Source organism: Hermetia illucens, chromosome 3 (assembly GCF_905115235.1).
Source record: "Hermetia illucens chromosome 3, iHerIll2.2.curated.20191125, whole genome shotgun sequence".
Lineage (NCBI taxonomy): Eukaryota > Metazoa > Arthropoda > Insecta > Diptera > Stratiomyidae > Hermetia > Hermetia illucens.
The window spans coordinates 106,626,896-106,653,063 of record NC_051851.1 but is presented as its reverse complement, the minus strand read 5'-3'; the positions used below and the strand labels follow the sequence as shown (position 1 = coordinate 106,653,063).

General features: G+C 39.5%; 1 protein-coding gene across 4 annotated transcripts in view; it reads right to left on the bottom strand.

Moving 5' to 3' along the window:
• Window positions 1-26,168, bottom strand: part of LOC119652913 (anther-specific proline-rich protein APG) — a 155,291-nt gene that overhangs the window by 112,302 nt on the left and 16,821 nt on the right. For 3 of the 4 annotated variants that reach the window (XM_038057296.1, XM_038057294.1, XM_038057297.1), the window contains exon 1: window positions 24,405-24,828. The exons of the other annotated variant lie outside the window; for it this stretch is intronic. In XM_038057296.1, the coding sequence (XP_037913224.1) occupies window positions 24,405-24,413 (9 nt within the window). In that variant the 5' untranslated portion in view covers window positions 24,414-24,828. Of the gene's footprint in view, window positions 1-24,404; window positions 24,829-26,168 lie in introns of those variants that run through there. 4 annotated transcript variants of the gene reach the window in all.

Below are 26,168 nucleotides of genomic sequence, written 5' to 3'. Positions count from 1 at the left end.
CACGAGCAACTTGTTCAAAAACGGAATGATCGCCTCATGCAGCACGGTCTCAGATTGAATTTAAACAAAACTGAATTTTTGATGACCGATCCCCATGAAACAAGTACAATCACTGTCAGCGGCAGTGATCTGCCCAGAACTGAACCATTTAAATACCTCGGGCCAACGCTATCAGCCAATGGAGAACTGCGTTATGAAATTGCTTCACGCATAAACGCAACCTGGATGAAATGGCGTGCCACAACTGGTGTTCTTTGTGATTGACGTATCAAAGAACGTCTCAAATCTAAATTTTACCGTAATGTCGTCCGTACATTCGGTCTCTATGGTTCTGAGTGTTGGCTGACCATAAAAGACAATGAAGGGTGTGTTGCGGTAATAGAGACGAAAATGCTACGTTGGACTAGTGGTGTCACACGTTTAGATCACATCCGAAATGAGGATATCCGCGATCGTTATGAGGTTGCACCGATCGTGGAAAAGTTGCGAGAGAGGCGTCTTCGATGGTATGGTCACGCAATTCGTGCAAACGAGAATTCACTTGCCAGGATTGGTCTGAACATCGAAGTCGATGGTAAACGACCAAAAGGCAGACCTAAACAACGGTGGCTTGATATGTTGGATGGGGATTTGAAAGCCTCGAGATTGCACCCAGATCAGGCATTCGATAGAGCCAAATGGCGAAGCCGATCACGACGAGCCGACCCCGCTTGTGAACGGGTCAAAGGCTGAAGAAAAAGAAGAAGAAGAACTATATTAAAATCAGTTTACTGCCTGTCTGTCTGTCATACGCATTTTCCGGTTATATGGATTGACATGAAATTTGGTGGGACGGTGGGAATTTTGAACGCCCACACATACAGTTCTGCGTGGAATTTACGGGGGTCACCATAATTTTTTTTTCACCGAATATAGTTATAAGAGGTATCTAATAAAAAGTAGTACTTTTCAAAGCTGGTCTCAATTTTGACATTTAATGAACAAAAGGGAGGTCTGGGAAACCAGTTCAGAACCTCCCCAACCCAAAAAGGTAGAGAAAATCATGAAGCAGCAACTAAACGGTGCCTAGGCTTGGAAATACCCGCAGACCGATATCTGCTCGATCGCGTATTATTATTACTATAATTGTTAGTAATTAGCGGCAAACCGCCCTTAAGAATCATGAAATTTTGAACTAATATTGGCTATAATAGTTCTACCACCTTTGGTGGGAATAGCACTATTGTTAATAAAGTTGTGACTTCAGTGCAAATCCTAAGAGTTTGAATGTCCGTACCACATAAAAGTAGATATTCTGTCATAATATATGCATCTATATTACGAGCTAAGTACTAATGGGGGCAAATGTTTTTATATAAGAAATACACAAAACTTGCCATACCTGAAGTGTCTAACTTCTGGGTTCCTGACTTCTTATGTACTCGTAATAGATTCCTTTGCTTTCTCATTTGGGGAAAGTTGTTCCATGGAGTTGCCGCTCTACCGTTTACCATTACATTTCTCATGAAAAGCGTCAAAAAGCTTCACCTGCCCAAGAAAATCACAATTTCCCAGATTTGATACCATTTTCGGAAACTACATAAAATTTCATATAAATGGATATCTTTTTAATTGCAGAGGTCACCGAAGATATAACTGTTCAAATTTCAAAGAAATTTCGAAATCGATTTTTCACATAAATTTGCAATGTTGAAATAGTGCTTTAAACTTATAAACCTCTAAAGTTGTCAAAAATTGTCTCACTAGCTAGCTTTCGAGTGCCATGTAAAAAGGATGCGAGTAATTATATGAAAATTACGCATTAAAGGAGAGAAAATCTGATATTGATGTGGAGCAAATTACTGGCATGTGGTGATTCTGGGAAATTATTATTTTATCCGACAGGACAAGCTTTTTGGCCCTATTGAGGAAAAACGGTATAACTATGTAACGGTAAAAGATAAAGGGGTCCATAGAACAATTTTCCGCAAACGAGCAGTGCTATCCTGCATTAAACTTTCGACCGCCGCCAACGGGGCACCCTGTATATGCATTGTTGAATTTCCTTAGATGCAGACAGCTGCTAGCATGACTGGCCCAGAAACACTAAAGGGCACATAGGCATATTGTAATGTGCAGATTATAATATGTATTAATTTTTGGATTAAAAATGGAAACTTAAAAATTATGTGGATGAATGACAAGATTTTCTCGATATATGCAGACGGTAAGCGTTTGCCTTCGAGCTATTTTCGTACGTGTCAACGGAAATTTAAAACCGGCTTGAACTTGGAGTGGAGTCGGTGCTATAAAACTTGATAGGCATTTATGTTTAACGGCTTCGATTGAATTGTATGATATTTTAACGCATTATTATCGCAAATCGCGTGGTATATAGCGTAAAGTACGGTATGTGTGCCATGTATCACGTTGTGTTAAGGTCGCAGACGCACATTACAAATATTGAGTTCAAAGTCAGGGCTATTTTCTTGTTTTCTTTCAGTAAATTGCAAATGGGTTCCAGAATGGTGATCGTCGTTAGTTATTTTGTACCGAAACAGGAAGTATGCAAGTATATTTCAAATATATAAAACGCGCAGTTGTCGATTTGCGAACTTTTCATATTGTTATCAACACATTCACCGTAGTTTCATTATTTATGTCACTATTTTGTCTTTAAACATTGTAAAATTTTGGTGAAATTGTTGCCATACTTACAAGAGCGTACCCAGTTATTCAAATTATACACATTTATGTACATACAATTGTAGTGCTGGTTTTCAAAGTGCCGTATAAGAAAAAGTTTGTTAAAATCGACTCACTTCCTTGGGCCACTTAGAATTTATTCGAAAAACGCTGTGTCTTAAACTTTGGGTAATCTGAATTAGTGCAACTTGCCTCATTGTTGGGGCAACTTTTAGGTATATGGTAAGATCAATAAGTAAGATTCGGAACGCGCAAGCTCGGCGTTTCAGGTATGAACGGTTTTATTGATTTTTTGTGTACGAACTTTTGGGCACTGTTCTAATGGTATATCAAAATAATAAAAGTATTTCTTATTTGTATATAATCCTGTGAAGAAGACTCTTGTTGCCACCAGAGATGATACCTTTATAGAAGGAAAATTAGGTATAAAAAAAGCGGGGTCTGGATTCCTAACGAGGAGACACCTGCAGTTGATATGCAGGAGGAGGTGAATGCAGATTCAGTGGGAGAAGCATCGCGGAATGTTTTAACCTCCAAAGACTACCATTCAGATTCTGCTGTGTATGAGGATGGGAATGAAGCATTTACTGAAACTCCAACTACAGATGAGTCAGTACAGAAAAGCCCAGATGACATCAACTCCACAGCAGGAGCCAGAATTGCCTAGCAAGCGTCCCATAAAACAACCTGATTGGTATGGTAATATGTGTCTCTCCAGTTCTGTTCCAGCATCCGAAGAGATCGTGTTCGATCGGATTCGACAATTGTCTAATCCAAACTCCATCCGAATATCACGGCTGAACATGTCTATTATTCGCAACAGACTTCTAAGATGGTTGTCAGTCCCAGCATACAGCTTGATGTCATCTAAGTACATCAAGTGTGTCAGTTCGCACTTAGCATGTAGGCCATACTTTATTGCAAAACCATGCCCTCTAGCATCATTCAGTAGCCATGAAAGGGCGTTCAGTGTCATGTAAAACTAAAGGGGACTTAACGAATCCCCCTGGAAGATGCTCCTCCGTATACGAATGGGCTCTGAGGTATTAGTGCCCTCAAATCTACGCACTGATAAGGTGGTATGCCACCCTTCCATGACTGTCGCCAAAAACTTTACTAATTTCGGATCAACACGATACAGACATAGGACATCGATTAGCCAGTTATGCAGGACGTTATCGAAAGCCTTTGCGTAATCGATATAGCAACTAAAGAGGTTTCTTTGACCTCTAGTTGCTTGTCCTACAACTACCGAGTCGATAATGAGCTGCTCTTTGCAACCCCTTGACCTAACTCGGCATCCCGTCTGCTCCTCGGACAGAATGTTTTTGGTTTCGAGGTGCGCATTGACCCTTCCACTAATATGTTACGAATTTGTAGAGGGTAGATAAGCAAGCAATCGATCTTGATTTATGCTGGGTACACAGTCAGACCATGTATACTATTATAGTAAATTTCTTATACCAGAAATTCCACACCCGATCTAGATCCGGGCCCCTTCAGTTCTTGGAGCTGCTTATGGCTCGCTGAACTGTCTCTTCGGTAACATCCGCAAAATTCATGCCAGGTGTAATAGCATGGTGGGTGCCTTCAGCGGGGATCCACTGAATATACTGGGCTGGTAATCCCTAAAGTCCACCCCAATATTTTTTCGCTCCCGTCACCGAAAACTGTACTGTCTGCACGCTCTGTTGGGATTCGTTGAGTGGTCTGAAAAATCTCCGCTGGTTCCTCACGTAAGTTGCATTCTGGGCGCATCTGGTATTAGTTTTGGCGTGAATTGCAAAGTGCGTGAGTAAGGAGTCAAAATGTACGCACTTAAAGTCAGACAGGACTCGCTTTCGGAAACTACCCAACCCAAAAATCCGAAAGAAAAATAATTTTGGTGCACTTAGATGAAATCTAGGCCTTAAAATATGTCTCATTCCGATATCTGCTCAAATAAACTTACTAATAGTATATTACCAACTTTTAGAAATTGACTAAAAATGCCCTTAAGGTCTTCCAAATTTCGCACTAGCATATTTCGTATACACGTGCCAAATTTCATGGAAATCTGGCCATTAACGCCACAGTTATAGCGATTCAAACTTAGGAATTTCCCGCGAATTTACTGTTTCTAAAGCCATGAAAATAAGATGCTGCATAATTAACGAGAATAATTGACATTCAAATGAAATATTAAAGTCGCATTTATGAAGAATTTATTTCTCTCCAGCCCTTTTCAAGGTTTTGTGTAAAACACTTATGTGAAATCGAAGCCCCGAGAGATGTCCCATCCCGACATCTGCTCATATCAACTTACTAATAGTATATTAGTAGTAGATTAATACTTGCCAAGTTTCATGAAAATCCAACTATTAGTGTCAAAGTTACAGCAATTTCGATCAATTTCGTGCTAATTAACAGCATCATAAGCCATGCAAATAAGATTCTGACGTCATAATTAACGAGAGTTATTGACATTCCAGGGAAATATTAAAATTCCATTCGTGAAGAATCTACTTCTCCCCAAACCTTATTAAAATCGGTTTACCGTCTGTCTGTCTGTCTGTCTGTCCGTCACACGCATTTTTCTCGGAGACAGTTACAGGGATTGACACCAAATTTGGTAGAAAGTTGGGAACTGTGAACGCTCACACATACAATGAGTTACATCCTTTTACGTTGAATTAAAGGGGGGTCCCCATACATGCAAAAGGGGGGTGTAAAGTTTTTTTTCATCAAATATAGTCATGTGGGGTATCAAATTAAAGGTCTCGATTAGTACTTTTCGAAGCCGGTCTTAGTTTTGACATTTCTTGGAAACGTGGGGAGTGCGGGGGGTTGAAAATGATCATTTCTTTAAGGGGGCCATTCTCAGAAACTACCAAACCGAAAAATCTGAAAAAAATCAGGAGGCTGCCACTATATGGTGCCTTGGCTCCGAAATACCTTTCATACCGATATCTGTTCAAAGAAAGTTAATAATAGTATATTACTATAATTTTATATAATTAGCTGGAACCCCCCTTAAATTCATCCTAGCGGCACGAAATGTAGTAATGTAGCCTATAATGTAGAGCATGATCACACCAAGTTTGATGGAAATCGCACTATTACTAACAAATTTATAATACATCGAAGTTGTTGCTTATTTGAAAATTGAAGACTATCAATGTCAATATCACCCGAAAGTGGACATATGCATATATTACGTCCTACGTACTAAGAAATACACAAAACCTTTCGTACCTGAAGCGTCCAGCTTCCGGTTTCCCGACTTGTTTATATCTGATGTAGTTTAAATCCTTAGCATTTGCTAATAATATTAAACTCAGAGTGTGAAGCGTATGAGGTTGATTATTATCAGTACAGGGCTTTCCATCAAATGATTTATTTAAATCGCTTTCTAAAAACTAGAGGGCAATGGAATTTTTGGCTATGTGACACGGAGCTGTCGTGCACTCGTCGCTCCGTACATCTTCTTCAGCGTTTGTTCCGTTTACAAGCGGGGTCGGCTCGTCGTGATCGGTTTCGTCATTTTATTTTATCAAATGCCTGATTTGGATTTAATCGCGAGGCTTTTAAATCTCCATCCAGCGTATCAAGCCACGGTTGTTTCGGCCGGTCTTTTGGGCTTCGATGTTTAGACCAATCCTGGTAAGTGAATTCTCGTTAGCGTGAATTATGTGGCCACACCATCGAAAACGCCTCATCCGCAGTTTTTCCACGATTGGTGCAACCCCATATCGATTGCGGATATCTTCATTTTGGATTTGATCAAAATGTGTCAAGCCACAAGTCCAATGCAGCATCTTCGTTCCCATTACCGCAAGACACCGTTCATTGTCTTTTATAGTCGATCAACACTCAGAACTATAGTGAGCGGCAGATGGACGACATTGCGGTAAATTTTAAATTTGAGACGTTCGCTGATACGTCGATCGCAAAGAACACCAGCCATTCCGGTTGCTTGAGTGCTTGAAGCAGTTTCATTATGCAGTTCTCCATTGGCTGATAGCATTCATCCGAGATATTTAAATATCTGGAGTCAAAACCTTTTATACCTCACGCGTGAAGCTTCCAGTTTCCCAAATTGTTTATGGTTTATTTTATTTTTACTTATGGTTTCTTTTTAATACTCTGAATTATTTTTTTCCTTTCACTTGGTATATTCTTTTTATTATATTTAATCCTTTTTAACGTTTTGTGTAAAACAAAACCTAATTAAAATTGGTTTACACTCTGTTTGTCCGCCTATCCACTGCGTGTCCGTCTGTCTTTCTCTCTGTCAGCTGCGCCTTTCCCAGAAACGGCTATATCGATTGACACTAAATTTGCTGAGGAGGTGGAAACTGTGAATACCCAGTGCAGTGTGTTACATCTTTTTACTTTGAGATTAAGGGGGGGGGGGCTGTACATTTTTTCTCCACCGAATATAGCCATGGTGGATATCAAATGAAAGGTACTACTTTAGTAGTACTTCTCGATGCCAGTCTGACTTTGGACGTTTGTTGGAAAGGTGGAGAGTGTGTGGGGTCGAAACTGATAATTTCTTTAACGGACCCATTCTCGGAAAGTACCCAACCGTTTTTTTCCACAAAACCTTGTTTTACACAAAAGCTTAAAAACGTGTAATTTTCTTTATTCATTATTGATTTATTGTGTTGTTAGAAACCAATTTCCCGAGAAGCTGGAGCCTTTTATGGTTAAAGTGGTACAAAAAGGTCCTAGTCAGAGGTTAGTTGCTAAGGAACTCAGCTTCTTGTAATCCGATTCGGCAACACGAACTCTGTTGCAACAAAGAAGTAGCGGACATCCGGAAAAATCAACTGAGACCCACGACCTTCTGCATGTCCGTGTTGTGTGAAAAGACCCGTTGGGAGTCACGACAGCTCCGGCTAGAATAATTTTGCGGTCGTCAAAGAAATTTGTTTTTTTACGACTTGTTTATACTACATTATGTTGTTGTATGTCCAGGGGTAGAAAACAAAATACTTTCCGACCTTTTCCGTAACTACACGGCAGCCCTGAAGCGTGGACTCAACAAGCCAGGAAATCAAGACCATTGGAAATCTCGCACACTACTCCAAATCTCTCCACAATCCCCAGAATGCAACATTATTGAGAACATGCGGGATTATTTCGACGATATTCTACACGAAGGTCCCATTTCTGATAAAAAGTACTTGATGCAGCGTCTTCTTGAATAATGGAGAAAAATGTTCACCTTATAGATGGTTCGTAAACCAACCCGAAAGTAACTGTCGTATTAACAGCTTTATGGAAGAGATTTTTAAACAATAACCGACAACAGTCACATTATTTGTTCACTACCGAATGAGGCATTGTATAAATATATTACATATGAAAATAGTCTGAAGTATTAATAAGACATCTATATTCTCTCAAGTCCCTGCTGATTTGTTATTTGGTTTATGTCATTCTAAAATTCTTAAAAAGTTGATAATTCACATAAATAATTCACATAAAGTGGCAGAGAACGCAGCGCCACGTCGCCTAACGATTTTTGATCCTCTCAACAGGCGCAACTACCTCGTAGATACTGGTGCGGAGGTTTCGGATCTTTTCGTTCCCCGGCATCATTGGCTCTTTCCGCAACCGTTGAAACTGGCGGCAGTAAATTCCTCCCTAATCAACACCTACGGGTACGGGTTCACAGTATTCACGGATCATAAGCCTCTCACATATGCTTTGAAACTAAAGCCCAACAAACCGTCCCCTCGTCACCTTCGACACCTGAACTTTATAAGCCAGTTTACATCAGACATCCAGCACGACTTCTCGGCTATTGCAAATGCGCAGGAAGATGACGTAGTACTTCAGAGCCTCAAATCCAACCCCAAATACAAATTTTAGGAGTTGCCCATCTTCGACTCGAACTTCTTTCTCTGCTGCGAAGACTCGGAAAAGGGACCCCGGCCATACATTCCGGCCACCTTTCGCAAGGAAGTGTTCCACGCGGTTCACGAGTTAGCGCATCCAGCCATCAGGACAATAAATCGGCTAGTCACCGCGAAATACTTCTGGCCCTCCATGAACAGGGATGTCAACTCCTGGGCCAGAGAGTGCATCGCATGCCAGAGGTGGAAAGTCAACGGGCATGTGAAGAAAAATGTGGATTCATTACATTATACACCTCAACATAGTAGAACCTTTGCGAGACGCACGGTTACAAGTATTGTCTTACAATCATCGACAGATTTACGCGGTGACCTGGGGCAATACCTCTGAAGGACATTACGATGCAATCTTGTGCCGAAGCTGTCTGCCCACAGTAGATCCCTCGCTCTGGCGTCCCTGCAGTAGTCATCACTGACCAGGGAATGCAATTTGAGTCCACCCTTTTCTCGGAGTTAGGCAAACTCCTGGTTTTCAAACGCCAGCGGACTAAGGCATACCACCCGCGATCCAATGGGATGCTGGTACGTTGGCACCAGACGCTGAAAGCCGCCATTATGGCACGCGACGATCCGTCCTGGACTCAAGTCTTGCCTTTCGTCTTACTCGGCCTACGAACAACCCGCCGAGAGGAATTTGCTGCCAGCCCCGCGGAGCTGGTATACGGGGGAACCCAAGACTCCCAAGTAATCGGGTTTTCGACAAGAGATCGGGTCTCATAGAGTCGGGATTGCTGCGTCTGCTGAGGGACAATCTTCGACGCATGAAAGCCACGCCTCCCACGCGACACTCGTCCGCACCCGTCTGTGCGGCCAAGGAGCTGGACACGTACACGCACGTCCTGATCAGGGTGGATGCCGTCCGGAAGCCGCTGCAGCCTTCATATGAAAGCCGGTACCGTGTTCTCGAGCGGGGAGAGCATTTCTTCCAGCTCGAGATCGGAGGAGATAAAAAGGCGGTCTCCCTATCCAGGTCGAAGGCCGTGTGCGCCCCAAAACAACATCGAGCTCGCTTCGCGGTATGATGGAGAATGCCGCTGCCGCTCTCCGCAGCTTTTCTAGAACTCGCCACGAGAGTGGAGAGCCAGCGATGAGGGAGTCCGCATCTCTCTTCTGCTCCAACCGCCGGTGCGATCAGCCGCACTCTCGGGTAGTGAAGTTGAAAACATGTGATATGAAATGAATTTGCGAATGAGTAGCCTCTGCGTTATGAGTCAGAAAACAATTGTATAATTATTTTGAATAATTTCTTGCATTTTTCTAGAGAAGCTAGTTTGGTAAAGATTTTCGTAACTGAAAGTAACTGCACTATTGTCATAATTGTATTCATACTTAACCTTGATATGAACAAACAATTTTCAAAGAAAGAATTTACCCAGAAAAGGAATTTCCATTAAATTGACCAGAAAAGGGATTTCCATTAAATTTACCGGAAAAGGGATTTACTTTAAAAGTTTAATGTGATCATTAATGGGGAATGTATGCCGCAATAACCGCAGTCAATAGAGATCGTGGATATGAAGCATCAACAAACGATCTTCGCAATCACCCGAAGAAGGTTATCAAAACTGCGGCCCCAAACATATTTGGCCCCAGCCGTAAAAGAAGGCGGAACGGCTGGTTTGACGATGAATGTAAACTAGCAACGGAACGGAAGAATGCTGTATGCCGAGTAATGTTGCATTCTCAAAGGACGCGGGCACCCGCGGAGACTTATTACGAACTCCGGCTGCAGAGAAGCGACTTCACAGACGGAAAAAGGAAGCCTGGGAGAATCAACAGGTCTGTGAACTCGAAAAGTACAGAGAGCAACCGCACCAGGCGCGCAAGTTTTACCAACAAGTCAGCACGATGAAGGCTTACACACCACCATCTTCATCCTGCCGAGACAAAGAGGATGAGGATGATTTCCGACATTATAAGTCGCCACGAACCGATGGAATTACAGCCGAATTGATTAAATATGGAGGCGACCAATTACACCAAGTGGTTCATCAACTTGTGCTCAAGGTGTAGGACAGCGAATCAATGTTAAACGACTGGTAAAGAGGCTTTATCTGTCTCATACATAAAAAGGGAGATATCACACAGCGCAGCAATTATAGAGGTATCACGTTGCTGAGTACCATCTATAAGATATTCTCCGCTATATTGCAAAGCCGGATAGCCCCATATGCCCAGAACATCATTGGCCCATACCAAAGAGGCTTCACCCCAGGCAAATCAGCAACAGATCAGATTTTATCTCTGCGGCAATCGATAGAAAAATTGTTGGAATATGGACATCAGTTGCACCATCTGTTCATCAACTTTAAAGCCGCCTATGATAGCATAGCCAGGGTGAAACTGTACACGGCCATGAGAGAATTCGGTATCCCGACAATATTGATAAGACTGACTAAGCTGACCCTGACCAATGTGCGAGGCCAGATAAAAGCAGCAGGATCACTCTCAACACCATTCGACATCATCAACGGTCTACGACAAGGGGATGCACTATCATAGGTCCTCTTTAACCTGGCCCTCGAGAAGGAGATCCGTAATGCTGAGGTAAATGCGAGGGGTACAATCCTCTTTAAGTCCACCAACTACTGGCCTATGCTGACAATATCTACATCATAGGAAGAATGACCCGATATGTACAAACTGCTTTCATTCAGATCGAGCAGGCGGCAATGGGGGCGAGATCTTGGGCTGCACATCAATGAAGCCAAGACAAAATATATGGTGGCAACGTCAGCACCGAAAACCAACCAACCAACAACATCAAACCACACTGGTGAAATCAGAAGAATAAAGATAGGATATTACAATTTTGGGACCGTTGATAATTTCTCCTATCCTATCGGGTCGAAAATCACCACCGATAATAGCTAAGATGATGAAACAGCCTATTTCAGCTTACAAAAATTGTTTCGCTCGAAACGTCTTACCATAGGGTCAAAGCTCTTACTGTACAAGATTGGCATCTTGCCAATCGTCATGTGTTCCTCGGAGACTTGGGTTCTTAGCAAGAAAAATTGTGAACACTTGGCCGCGTTCGAGAGAAGAATCCTCAGAAGAATTTTTGGCCCCCTACATGAGGATGGACGATTCCGCAGCCTACACAATGACGAAATCTATGAGCGATACCATGACCGTCCGGTTGTGGATAAAATCCGGCTCAGCGGGATGCGGGTCACTTAACCCGCATGGATGAGGATGATCCAGCCCGGAAAGTCTATAAGGGCAATACCTGTGGTAAAAAAAGAAGTCGATGGACGAGATGGAGCGATGGCGTAGGTGAGGACGCCAGATAGCTTTTAAGGATATCGAATTGGTGGACGTCGGCACAAACCCGGGATGTCTGGAGTTCCTTATTATAGCAGGCCTAGACCGGATACCGGTTGTTGCGCCGTTGATGATGATGATAGTCAGTGGGTATCTAATGAAACGTCTCGACCAGTACTTTCCGAAATTGGTATTTTATTGTAAACTGTTCGAGTAAGGAGTCAAAATGTTAACACTCAAAGTGAGAAAGTGTCTCGAAATTCGAGGAGAACATGTGGTCTGTGTATTTGATTAGATGCGGCGAGTGGCGCCATTTTGTGTTGACTTTGAAATTTTTTTCACCTATGTTAACATGGTCATGTGGTATCAAATGTAAGGGCTCGATTAGTGCTTTCCGAAGTTAATCTTATTTCTGATATTGGGTGAAACATAGGCTGATAGGGGTGATAGGGCTCAAAATGTGCGCACCAAAAAGTGAAACAGGTCTCGTTCTTAGAACCTATCTAACCGAAAAATCTGAGAAAAATCATAGATCCCATTCCGATATCTGCACAAATAAAGTTAATAATAGTATATTACCATGTTTTAGAAATTTACCAGAAAGATCCTCTTCACTTCATTCCAGATGTGCAAAACTTGGCATCAGCATAGGCGATAAGGTTGGACATAATTCTGAAAAGTTTGAAGGCAATCCAGCTATTATTAACGAAGTTAAAGAAGGTCAAACTTCCGCTTTTCAAATAAATTTATGGCACCCTAGGAGGAGTATGACGTCATCATCATATAAAGTGATTTTTTATGATCGGCGGCGTCCGTGGGGACGTTTTAATTTCCCGTTTTAGGTTTTTTTTTTTGATTATTTTCATATCAGTATCAATTACTCGAGGTAGACATGTGTATGTATATCTATGTGCTAATAGAGTTTGCGGGTAGTAACTAATAATAGATATGCTTACGTACACAACATACAGTATATATGTATGCTCTTGTGCACGGAGTAAAGTGCGTGAAGATGCGTTAAATCAATTAGATAGGCACATATACATATATGTATAAGGCTTCATGCGGTAATAGGCAATGTTTTATGTTGTTTATTTATGTTGTTGATGTGTATGTACATATTGGAGTTATCACGGAATATTTTCTATTGTTAGTGGTTTAAGAATGGAAATTCTTTCATAGAGACTTTCTCACATATGGTGCACACAAAACCTTTATACCCGAAGCACCCACCTTCCGGTATCCCAGCTTGTTTGTATGTTGTAGGTTGTCTTCTTCACATTTGTTAATAATATTTAACATCTGGTGTGAAGGGTATGGGCTTGATTGCTGAAAATACAGCGCTCTCAAATCGGATCAAATTATTTGTGTAGAAAAATAGAAGACAATTGACTTTGTAACTATGTGCGCACGGAACTGTCATCCATTCATCATTCTTCACATAGCGAAACACAAAAACTTTTATACCTAAAGCGTCCAGCTTCCAGTTTCCCGACTGGTTTTATTGCATTCATTTTCGTTAATTTTCTTTGCATTGTATCCAACAGACTGTTCACATGTTCTTGTAAAACCCCCTTTCTGAACACTTACGTATTTCGTAGGACAATGTCCGGATTTCAATTTTGCTCACTAACATGTTTTTGGAAGCATACATAATCAGAACGGTTCATCTTCTTTTTCTTTTTCTTCAGCCTTTGTCCCGTTCACAAGCGGGCTCGGCTATACATATTCATAACGGTCGTTGATCGCATTAAAATTTTATTGTTCTTTGTGAACTTTCAAACAGTGAAAATCAACAGAAAATCAAACTGAATAAAGGACTTTGAAAATTTAATGAGAAAGGTAACTTTTAGAGTTTCCTGTGGTGGCGGAAGCCTAGTTAACTTCTCCGCATATTTAACTTTTGTTATGAAGTCGGATTGATTATATCCGGGGTACGAGCGGATATGTATCTATGTTTAAAAAGTTGGCCTTTGCGTATGCAAGTAACGGTTGAACCTGAAAGACTTTAACAACTAAACTATTTTCTAGCAATGGGAAGATCATCCTGCCAAATAGACAGTCAAGGTTCTTATTTATATATTTATACTGTGTCAATAACGGTCCTCCCTGGGCTCAAAATAAGTTCGGTTGAGTCACTATCGTCTAACCTGCCATGATACATTAAAGCACCCCAAGCAGTAGGTGCGGCAATTTCCTGCAGTATTAACCCTTACCATACTAACCTACTATCATCGGGGAATACCAAGGTGGCTTCAGATCCGGACCATCGACAACAGACCAGATTTTCGCAGCTGAGCAGGTGCTTGAAAAGTGCTTGGAATATGACATCGATGTACACTAACTGTTCGTTGACTTCTGTCAGGCGTACGATAGTGTAAATCGTAATGATCTGTACAGAATAATGGTTGGGTTAAAAATCATCCCACCGAAGCTAGGCTAGCTAGTGAAAAGCACATTGATTAACAACGAGGGTCAGGTGAATATCCAAAATGAACTGTCACAAAGCTTTCCTACAGTGTCAGCACCCCGCGTAACTTTGTTCTTTTTGGCTTAAATTATTCAAAAAAGCTTGAAAGTTATTCCAAACATAATTAATATAATGTCCAAATTAGATTGAATTATGAATGATTCGTGCTGCTAAAAAAAATTCGTTAAAATAGGCCTTCTAATGTAAGTTTCACCGTTAATTCAATATGTCTTATGTCCCACTAAGATAGTCCCCTAAGTTTGGGATTAGGAATTCAATCAAAGTATTCCCTCCTTTCCATAAGAGACGACTACAAGGTGCAAAATTGTCTAGGCTAGCAAATGGAAATTTTGAAGTTGATGTACTAATGAAACATATAAGGATAAGGATTGATTTTCTAAATGTTCGAGTGCTTCTCCATTACGGTATAGAAGGACTCTATAACGTTTGCTTTCTGTTTCACTGTGCCTTTATACTTTGCTAACACTATCGAGAAGCTGAACGCTTCAGGTATGAAAGGTTTTGGGTATTCCTTATATAAGCATATTTGAATAGTAATTTGTTCCTTTTCTATCTAGCTCGTAATTTTTATGCACTTTTCTTTTCAGATATTTGGATTGAGTAGTTTCTGAGGGCCTTTAAAGTAACCGTCCTTTTCGGACACCCGCACACTTCTCTTTGCAGCCAGCGTCAAAATTAATACCAGCTTCGAAAGTACTGATCGAGACTTTGCTGTGATACCCTACAGATGAATTGCTTTAACACACTCCAAGACCCTGATCCAATTGTATTGTTGCGCCAACTATTATTATTATTATTGCCATGTTGTCACGATTAATACTTTTCGAAGCAGATATTAGTTTGAACATTGGTTGCAAAGGGGAGAAATCTGACAAAAATCATGGTAGCCCGTGTTCATGGTTTCCAGGTCTCAAAACACTCTCCGTCACGCTATCTGCGCAGATAAAGGTAATAATAGTTTGTTTTAAAATTTTGAAACATTACTGCAAACCCTCTGGAGTTTATCCTAGACCCATCAAATTACATTAAGATAGACTTTAATAGGAAGCATCATATTGGAAAGTTTGGTGGAAATCCTACTATTATTAGCAAAGTTGTAGTAGTTCAAACTTGCCCCTTTCACTTCAAAATACTACTTCGCACGAGACAAAATGTCGGTATCACGTCGAATTGAATATCAGGTATATTCAATGGATATTCATAAAATACAACATATACAGAACATATACAGTGGAACCGTCTTATAGCCAAATGTTCTTGCATAAAAAACCAACGAAATCCGTTATATCTGAAACGCCGAGATTTTGGGTTTGCGACTTTTTCTTTCTGTAATGGAAAACAATTAGCAAGCCTGAATGAAAAGCTTTAGAGTTTCTTTGTTAAGAAAAGTTAAGTACATGGCTGTTCCGTTTTCACTTAGCACGTAGTTATATTAGCATTTAATTTGTCGGAATGTTCACTTTAATGTGATGTTGCTATTTTACCATATGATGTTTCAGTGCGCAGGCAATTTACAGAAAAGAAAACTTTTCATATTTTTTGGTTAGCTGCTTCAGAGCCTTTAGACTACCTATTTCGTTTCCTTTACAGCAAACTTCGGCTTGCTTTCAAATGTATGAATCCACACCTATTTGATACCTCACATGAATATATTCGGTGGAAAAAAATATACACGCCCCCTTGCATATACATATATGGAGTTCCCTTAAACTCAAAGTAAAATGGTGCTATTCATTGCATGCGCGCGTTTCTAACACTTCCCACAAATTTATGGAAGGGCATGAAATTTCCCGAATACCATAAATTGCGTGTACCAGACAGATGCACAGACAGACAGCAGGTGCACAGACGAGCAGCAGGCTAATTTAAATTTTACAACTGGCTACCTTTTAAGGTTTTGTGTAAAACAAAACGTCCGTAAGGAGTCAAACTGTACACACTTAAAGTGAGGCAAGACACATTTTCAGAAACTACAGAACAAAACAATACGAAAAACATAAGGAAGGTGCGCTTGTATGAAATGTAAGCCTCAAAGTATGTCTTACTCCGATATTTGCTCAAATAAACTTACTAATAATATATTACCAACTTTTAGAAATTTACTGAAAAAAACCCCCTTAAGTTCATCCTAGGACTACCAAATTTTGCACATAGAAAACAGTATCGCGTACGCGAAATCCGGCTATCAGTGTCAAAGTTATAGCAGTTCAAGCTTATCAATTTGATGCGAATTAACTGCATCCTAAGCCATGCAAACGAGATGCTAACGCCATAATTAAGGAGAATAATTGACATTCGAGTTAATATTAAAATTCCATTCATGAAGAATCTACTTCTCTTCAGCCTTTTTAAGGTTTTGTGTAAACACAAAACCTTATTAAAATCGGTTTACTGTCTGTCTGTCTGTCCGTCACACGCATTTTTCTCGGAGACGGTTATAGCGATTGACACCAAATTTGGTAGAAAGGTGGGAACTGTGAACGCTCACGCATACAGTGAATTACATCCTTTTACGTCGAATTTAAGGGGGGTCCCCATACATGCAAAAGGGGGGTGTAACATTTTTTTTCATCAAATATAGTCACGTAGGTTATCAAATTAAAGCTCTCGATTAGTAATTTTCAAAGCCGATCTTAGTTTTGACATTCGTTTGAAGGGTGGGGAGCGCGGGGGTTGAAAGTGATCATTTCTTTAAGGGGGCCATTCTCAGAAACTACCCAACCCAAAAATCTGAAAAAAATCAGGAGGCTGCCACTATATGGTGCCTGGACTCCGAAATACCTTGCATGCCGATATCTGTTTAAATAAAGTCAATAATAGTATATTACTACAATTTTTTGTAATTGGTTGGAAACCCCCCTTAAGTTCATCCTAGTACCATAAAATTTTGCAGTGATATAGGTTATAATATAGAGCATGATCTCACCAAGTTTGGTGGAAATCGCACTATTACTAACAAAGTTATAATACCTCAAATTTGTTGCTTCTTTGAAAATTGAAGACTATGAATGTCAATATCACCCGAAAGTGGATACTCTCACATAATATATGGATATATTATGTGCTACGTACTAAGAAATACACAAAACATTTCGTACCTGAAGCGTCCAGCTTCCGGTTTCCCGACTTGTTTGGATCTGTTGTAGGTTAACTTGATCACATTTGTGAGTAATATTCAACTCCTAGTGTGAAGCCCATAAGGTTGATTATTACCAATACAGTGTTTTCCAGATGAGTTTTTTTGTGTAAATGGCTTTTTAAAAAGTAGAGGGCAATTGAATTTTTAACTATTTACACACGGAACTGTCATTTACACATCATTTGTCACATAGGGAAACACAAAACCTTTTATATTTGAAGCGTCTAGCTTCCGGTTTTCCAGCTTGTTTATGATTCTTCTTCATTCTAAGTGCATACGTATAGATGTCTATCTTAGGAATAGGAAGGTCTTCCAAAATAATTAGAAACATACGCCACTTCCACAAAATGCTGGAATAGGGTTTCTGAGACGCTTCTTCTTCCTTCCTTTTCGATTGTCACTCCTATCTGGTGTATATATGCACTTGCTAGCTGCTGACGCATTACTAAATATTTATAATAAATGTCTCAACATATGACATTTCATGCAAACAATAACTAAATCTGTGGTCTGATTCCCCCATGTAACCTTTGGAACGCTGTTGCGTTGCCTGTCGATGATAATGACCTGATATATGGTTGCACGTAACATTTGAGACATCCACAGAACTGTGTTGCGTTTTATATTTTAACTACTCAGAAAATGTCAAATTTGACGCTCACCACTGAACATTTACTTTGTGTAGCTATGCAAGCTGAGTTTAACCGGCCATGTTTCTGGTGGCAATTTTATTTCTCTGTCAGGCAAGTTAAATAGCCACCAATAGAGGAAACTTCCGCCATTCCTCTAACTTGCATTATCGTCCAGACCATTATAGATCCGTTCATTTTGAGTTGTTTAAGTTTCAGTATGCATTGACGACATGCTTTCCAGTTAGCCATGATTTGTAGTGAACATACATATGTACATATGTTCAACGGGACGAAACAATCCGTTAAAATTACCTTTGTTGGAAAGTCTGCCAATTTGCTGGACGTTAAGAGTTTGTTTGCAGCAACAGCTGAATTTGCGCCGTCTAATGCAAGCGATTAAGCTCGTCTTGAATGGGATTTTTAAAAAACGCAGCGAACAATTTTATGGATAAGAGAATGTAATTGTATTGTTCAAATGTAAGTATTTGTTCCCGACAGTAAGTGGGCAACTACACTCCATCAAAATAATCAAGTTAATTAAAAATGCCATTCACTATCGAAGCTGACCTTGTGGCAGACTGCTATGTTGTTCAGATCTACGAACGAACTAAACTTTTCCTCATTGCTCAATATGTAAATTTTAATCAGCCTCAAATCCGCTGGCTAATCTTTGGAATACCACATTCGTTACCCCGGCGTTTTGTAGAGTAAGTATTATTTGACCGTTCCTACGCACTATCTCACAGTTGAACATTGTGCTGTGCTAGGTGAGTGCACACAATAATACATATATGTGTATGTGCACACATATTTGTGTCATACTCTACAATATTGTGAGATAAATACTACCTGTTTGGCCAGTAGACATGAAATCTAATTACTCAATGATGTATTTTACTATTTTAATTTCGATTTTTGGCTGTAATTTCTTGCTGTTGGGTGGAGCTATTATTATTAACATTTAAAAATTATGCAAGTAAATCAGCTACAATATTTGTATCTTTTTCTGAGCGAGGCTTCTCCGCTAGGCGGAATATATGTAAATAGGGCATTCATTCGTACATTTATTAGATAAATGGAGATGAATGGATGGAGGGATTCTAATGGTATAGGTATACTGCGGACGCATAAAACCCCAAATTTTGAAGGTTTTGTTTAATGTCTATCTGTAACGCGGACGTTTCTCATAGCCATAGTTATTGGTTATGAATTTCGGCGAAAAGGTTGTAACTGTGAACGCCCGCGCATACAGCAAGTACCATTGTTCTACATTAAGTTGAAGAGGCGGGTCCTCATACATGCAAAAGGGGGGTGTAAAATTTTTTCACCGAATATAGACATTCTGGGTATCAAATGAAAATCTCGCTAGTACTTTCCAGAGTGGGTGCTGATGTTGACATTAGTTGTAAACAAGTCGTAATACCGGAAGCTGGACTGTTCAGGTATGAACGCTTTATGTTCATCTTTGGTAAGGAGCATGTTTTTGTTTACGTACATAGCTGAAAATTCAAAATTCCAAACCTTCATATATTTCCAAACTTCCTGATATACATGTATGTAAATTAAAGACGTAAATATTATGCGTATCCTCAAAAAACATTGCCTATTACCGCAGTACTGATGCGTACAAAATATGCACAAAACAGCTGGGGAGAAAAGGGGGGAGGGGGGCAATACAATAATTATAGTGGCCATACAATTTTTCGATACTATTTTCATAGTACGATTTGCCTTTGGCCTCAAAATAAGCCTTAATTTCGTCGATTACCACTTCATATGCGCTAAATTTCTTTCCAGCGAGCATTCTCTTAAGGTTTGTGAACAGGAAAGTCATCTGGAGAATACGGTGGATGTGGAAGCAATTCGAAGCCCAATTTATGTAATTTTGCCATCGTTTATTGATTTCTTATTGACTTGGGATACGGTGTCTTGATGAAACAGCACTTTCTTTTTCTTCAAATGGGGCGATCTCATCCTTCAAATGCTCCAATAACGCTATTTCATATTGGTTGTTAATGGTTTTTTCCTGTCCTGGTAGTCGATGAATATTATATAATATAAATATTAATATTATTAATATAAAATACTGATGCCATAGCCTTGTCAGCCAGCTGTTACTTCTTTGCACGCTTTGTAGTCGATTCATCGAGTGCTGTCCACTTGGATGAAAATCCTTTTGATTCTGGTGTGAAATAATGCAATCATGTCTCCTCCATTGTCACATATCGACACATACATTCGGATTTTTTTCTGGAGGAAGAGGTTCCACCCTGCTCAGAATCGTCAGCTTGTTATTTTTACTCGATTGTGAGCTCGCGCGCCACCTACTTTGAACACTGCGTACATTGTCCTGGGTGCTCATTTCGCATCGTTTAAACTCAGCAAACCGCTTCCCAACGGTTGATTTTCTTGCTGCAAAGTCCGAATAATATTTATCAAGCCAAACATTGGCTTCCGCAATAGTTTTTTCGACAACAAGCAACGCTTTATTAACCACACATTTTTTTCAAACTAACAAGAGTTACGGTCTTGAATGAAGTGCTCTAACACACTTCAAGGCCCTGATCCAATATGGATTGTTGCGCCAACAATTGTTATAACAAAATTTGGTTCACTCAAAATGTCAAAATGTCAAATTTGTACACGTGTCTTTTGAAGGTGACGATTAACTAAAAATCAAATGCATTTAATACTGTGTAATAGCCGGCAAACTTTTCAGCCCAACTGTTACATATCTACATGGATTCCACGTATCTTAATGTTTCCGTTTTACTCCATGCTCCAAAGCATACATACATACATATATGTATGTATGTTCATGTATGTATATTAACAGTAGTAACTGATACTGATATACAAATAACTCGAAAAAAATAAGGCTTTGTTTTGCAAACATTGTTGCAAGCAAAACCTAGAAAGGGCAACTAAAATGTGTCCATCTTCTCCGCCGTTCATTTTATATGATGATAGCGTCAAACACATCTTAGAGTGCAATATAAAAGTTTGATCTTCCATAACTTTGTTAATAATGGTTGGATTGCCTCTAGACCTTCCAGAAATATGCCCTATACCACCCTTTATAATAATAATAATCGTTAGCGCGACCAATTGGATCAGGGTCTAGAAGTGTGTTAGAGCACTTCATTCAGGACCGTAGCAGTGCACTACAGGATTACAGTATCTTGTAGAAAGCATTGTGGTCAGAGTTCCGCTCACCCGTGATTATTACTCTGATTTAATTCAGTTACTCATTCACAGCTCTGTCGACTGGTATTCAATGTCAAGACACGATACAAATACCACTATCACCAGTGAGATGTGAACCGCGAGCTTCCGTGCGACAGCCTACTGTTCTATTTATTTATACTGCTGCCAAAATGGACCCGTCTAGGATGAACTTATGGGGGGTTTTCAGGTAAATTTATTAAATATGGTAATATACTGTTATTAACTTTATTTGAGGGTATATGGGAACGGGATGTATTTTGAGGCTTACATTTCGCTCTCTCCTCTATATTTCATCCAATATCAGAAGTAAGATCATTTTCGCAAAGTGCTAATTAAGCTCTATAATTTGATGTGTCACACGACCATATTCATACATCAGCTACAATATGCCAGCTTTTTTATAAATCACATTTTAGATTTAGTCCACTACGAGTCAATCTCCCTCTATTCTTCTTGTTCGGCTGTTTTTTCTTGCTTCTTCGAAACACTCTTTGCGACAGAAAGTAAACTACCCTTTCAAATCTAACTAAATGCAAGCTAAACTTAAGAAACCACATTCCGAAGACTGAATTTGAATTTGTTGAATGTCATATCAAATTTTCAAAGAAGAAAACCTTTGAATTTTTTTCCAGATTAACTTTTAAAAAAGTAAGAAATTATAGTAGAAAACAATGAAAAGGAAAGTTATCTATTTCTTTAACGTTACTTCTTTTCGGTAATAAGGTCGGCTCATCTTTATCTGGTTGCTCATTTTTATAAACAAAAAGTCGAGGCGAAACTTATTGAAAGTAGGCACGAGGTGAAGCATTTACCTTTTGCATTTATTTATTAAAATAAGGGAGCGACCCAAGATCTACATAGAATCAATTTTAGAATTTTGTTCACAGGACTAGATAAACACTACCAATGTTAATATTCCATCTAACGTGTTTATTTCATGAGGAGCATTACCCCAAGATCGGTGAATATTCGAAAGGCGGGAAATTGTTACCTGGGTAAGGACAACTGCGTTTCGAATTGTCACACATAAAGACATTGTAGAGATCAACAAAAAAGAATTCAATCAAACATTGGTCTACTGAATGGCTTAACTTCTTCGATATTAAATCTTGTGAAGAACGTCTGCCAGAACCCATCCTTCCTCTCGGGGTCATTCGACATCAATTGGAATAGATGTAGTGTATCTATATTAAGAAATGTTAAATAAGAATCCTTCTAAGTTAGTGCATATGTGTGCTTCATATATTGGGGGTTGGAATTAAATAGTCGTGTTTTCTAAAAGCTAGTCAAGTGCGAGCAAATACCTTCCGGAAGTGGTCCATCTTTTCACTAAATAGGAGTTTGTTATTGAGCCCGTAACGCTTACTTGTTCTTCATCAAATATGTCAACTATTGTGTCTAAAAAATTGTTTTTGCGAAGAATGTTACGTCTACATGAAGGAAGGTATCGCTGAAAGTCAATATTTTAGTGGAATGCTTAAGGTGAATATGCTCTAGCTGGACTTGGAAGGCAAGGATCGTGACATTGACTCGTGCCAAATACTTCGAGAGTTGCCGGAATGGGCATAGCCAACTGGGCGCAATCATCACTGCATTTGTGTCGAGCTTTTTACTTCCAGAAATTTGGTGAAACTCGTCAACACTGTATTTATTATATGTATATGAAAACACTGAAACGGAACAACACGGCATCTGAATCCTTTCGGTCCATCGCACATGACTTGCCGAAGGATTGGTTCGAGAACTGCGGAAGTGTTAAGAATTGGATCGATTCATTCATCGAATCTAAAGACCAATGATTCCTTGGATGTGCGATACGTGCTTTACCAGCAAAATAGCAGAAAGTTGTTGAGAGCAATGTACAATACTTTGAGTAATGTCAGGGTAGTGATGCCTTCATAATAAATCACAAACGTTTGCTACGAATTAGTTTCAGCCTCGTTTCCGATTTAACAATTTTGCTCAAAATTCACCGTCTGTCACATAAGACTAGCCTGTGGTAACAAATCACACCTCCTATCTACCGGCCGGAAATCGACAAATATCTGAGTTCTGAGAAGATATGTAGATACGGACAGGGCATTATTTATTAAGATCTTAATTGCTTAAAGTGATAGACAGTGATTGTGTCATAATCTAATTTTAAGTTATTGTTAGGAGAAACTAAGTTGGTATATCGTTACAGGCAAAGAATCTAGTTGAAAACTTGAGATTTCCTGACTTTTCCCCATCAGTATCTCAATAGCCAGTCTCCCAGACCAATTTTCCCAGGCTTGACGCATATAATTTATCCCTAATAACGGCAGGAAACATCAGGTATTGCATTTCAAGTTTGGGGAGGGAGGCATGTTTGTCGAGATGGACATTAGTTAAAATGCATTGTTTCAATTTAAAAGAGTTTGAAGGTTTTTGTGCGACCAAAACAGAACAGTGAAAAGAACATGACAGTTACTTAGCACAAAGCTTTTGAGGCTATTAATCAAAATCAAATCAAAAGTTTACAATTGACACCAATGCAGTAGGGAATCCAAGCTATATCAATATGTTGTATAAAGTCTGTAATCTTGTTTTCTGTGATTTGAGACCTGTTTCACCTTCCTCCCGTAGTAGCTCAGCAAAGCATTGTTATCAGCTATCGGGTTTATCACTTTATTTCCTTAACTGGCGTTGGCGTTCACACAAAAAATATGAATCCCACTTTTTCCTTTTTTTACTAAGATGTTTTGTTCCCGCCAATGTATCTTAAACTAAGAACTTTCATTGAACTATATTAAATAAGACTGGTTGCCAACTATAAAGTCAATTCCAGCTTTGACCGATTCACCTTATCAAAAAACAATGATACTTTTGAATTTCGTAAGTAATTTCAAGTGAGATGTAAATACAAATGATAGCAGATATTGCCTTCACAAAACACATTTCTGAGAAAAAAATCCAGATCGACTAATATCCGTACAATTTCACACTTGGACGTTCGCAATAATAAAGAGTAGATTTCAATCCATTGTACATAAATTAAAGATTTGGTACAACCCGGGAAAGGAGAGGTAACTCACGTATTTCATATTGAGCAGCAACTTTAACGTTCCTTGAGGTATTTGGTTTTCCAAAAATAATGCACTTTTGTTTGGTTGGGTTATGTAATCTATTTGGATCACAGTCGCAGGTTAGGGCTTTGGCTATTCCTAGGGCATAAAATCACTTTTTTTCACTATCGTTCTCTGTTCCGATCGACAGCTCCCGCATTCAGTATTATTGGTCATTAACAAATAATTAGCCTTCGCACAAAAGCGGGGTTCGGTTTGCGAAATATTTAAAGTATGGCAGAAAATTAAGTGGCGAAACGGTAACTGCGAGTGGATTGCATTTAACTAAGATAAACATGCGGAATTCGGTCTACGTATAACCGCGATGGTAGGCACTTATGGTATAATAAACGTTAGGTTTGAACAGTGAACACAAAGTGGCTGTTATTGGGCAGTGACTGCTGGTTTTATATCAGCTCACTCTCTCTTTTGTTTGCTGTTAGGAAAATAATGTGCATGGTATGTTGTTGTTCTTCAACAGTATTGCAGGCATGCTACATTATACATTTTTCTTGTTGCAAGGTGAGATACAGATTCGTGCTTTGGAGAAAGAATTAATAGATATTGCCATGTGAGTTGCCAAGAGCTTATGCGACTTCCCAGTATGAAAAAAGGTTTTGTGGATGATTAGTTTCCGTGTATGAAACTAACTAAGGATACTTCGGACACTACCTGCATACTATGACATTAATTCATTTATCATTTTATAATAAACAAAAGTACATCCCAATTATATATTGCATCTCAATGCTACACATATCCATACATATATAGTTTATAATGACCAGTAATTTTCTTTTTGAATGCGGTGAAGTATGAAGCCAGAGGGCTAAGCTGCACGTAATTATGTATGTCTGCTATTCACCCGCTTGCGGAGTACAGGGCACTCACAAAATCTCTTTGTTCTGATTGTTGTTTCTTGAGGTTTTGTGTAAAACAAAACCGTGTGTCGGTTTACATTCGGTCTGTCGGCTGTACGTACTCTTCTCCAAAAATACTGCATCGATTGAATACGTACCGCTCCATGCAAGCGAAGGTGGGATGTAAATTTGTTTCTCCTAATATACCAAGGTATCAAATAAAAGGATTGGTACTTTGCGAGTAAGGGGCAATAGCGGATCTAAAACTCTTTCCCATTAGCGCCTGGGATATATATATTGTCTAGTCGTTGAACAAAGGATTTGTGAAAATGTAAACTTTTAAAAAAATTGTGACGATTTTAATTGTTTTTCATTGTTTCACTTCAAAAAAGAAAACAATATTTGAAAAGAATTGAAAATTCTTCGTTCAGCGACTAGCTATTATCTTAATCAATAAGTAGTAGTTTTTAGTAAGCGGGTCCACCACGAAGATATTTTGAAATCCAAAGCATGATTCCGATTTTAAAATTTTAATTTCGAGTTTAGTTATTTCTGCTTATTTTAACTCACATTGAGTCGTCCTTTCCAGGGTCATATAGTATTTCTTGTATAAAATCCAAAACATCGGTTTGATGCTGTCTATGAGCCATTCTTCCTGCAACTACTAACTATATATATTTAAGAATGATGGGGTCCTAAGTCCGCATCAACTTAATGCTGGACTGGACCAAATGGAAAGCAACTTACTCCCTCTTTCCTGGTCCATGGACCAGGCTTTACGGTTTTTTACCAGGGCAGAGGCAAATCGTCAGACGCTGCCTCCCCTCTGCCCTGGGAGCAGCGTGACCGTAGCGGCTCGCAGATGTTGAGTGCT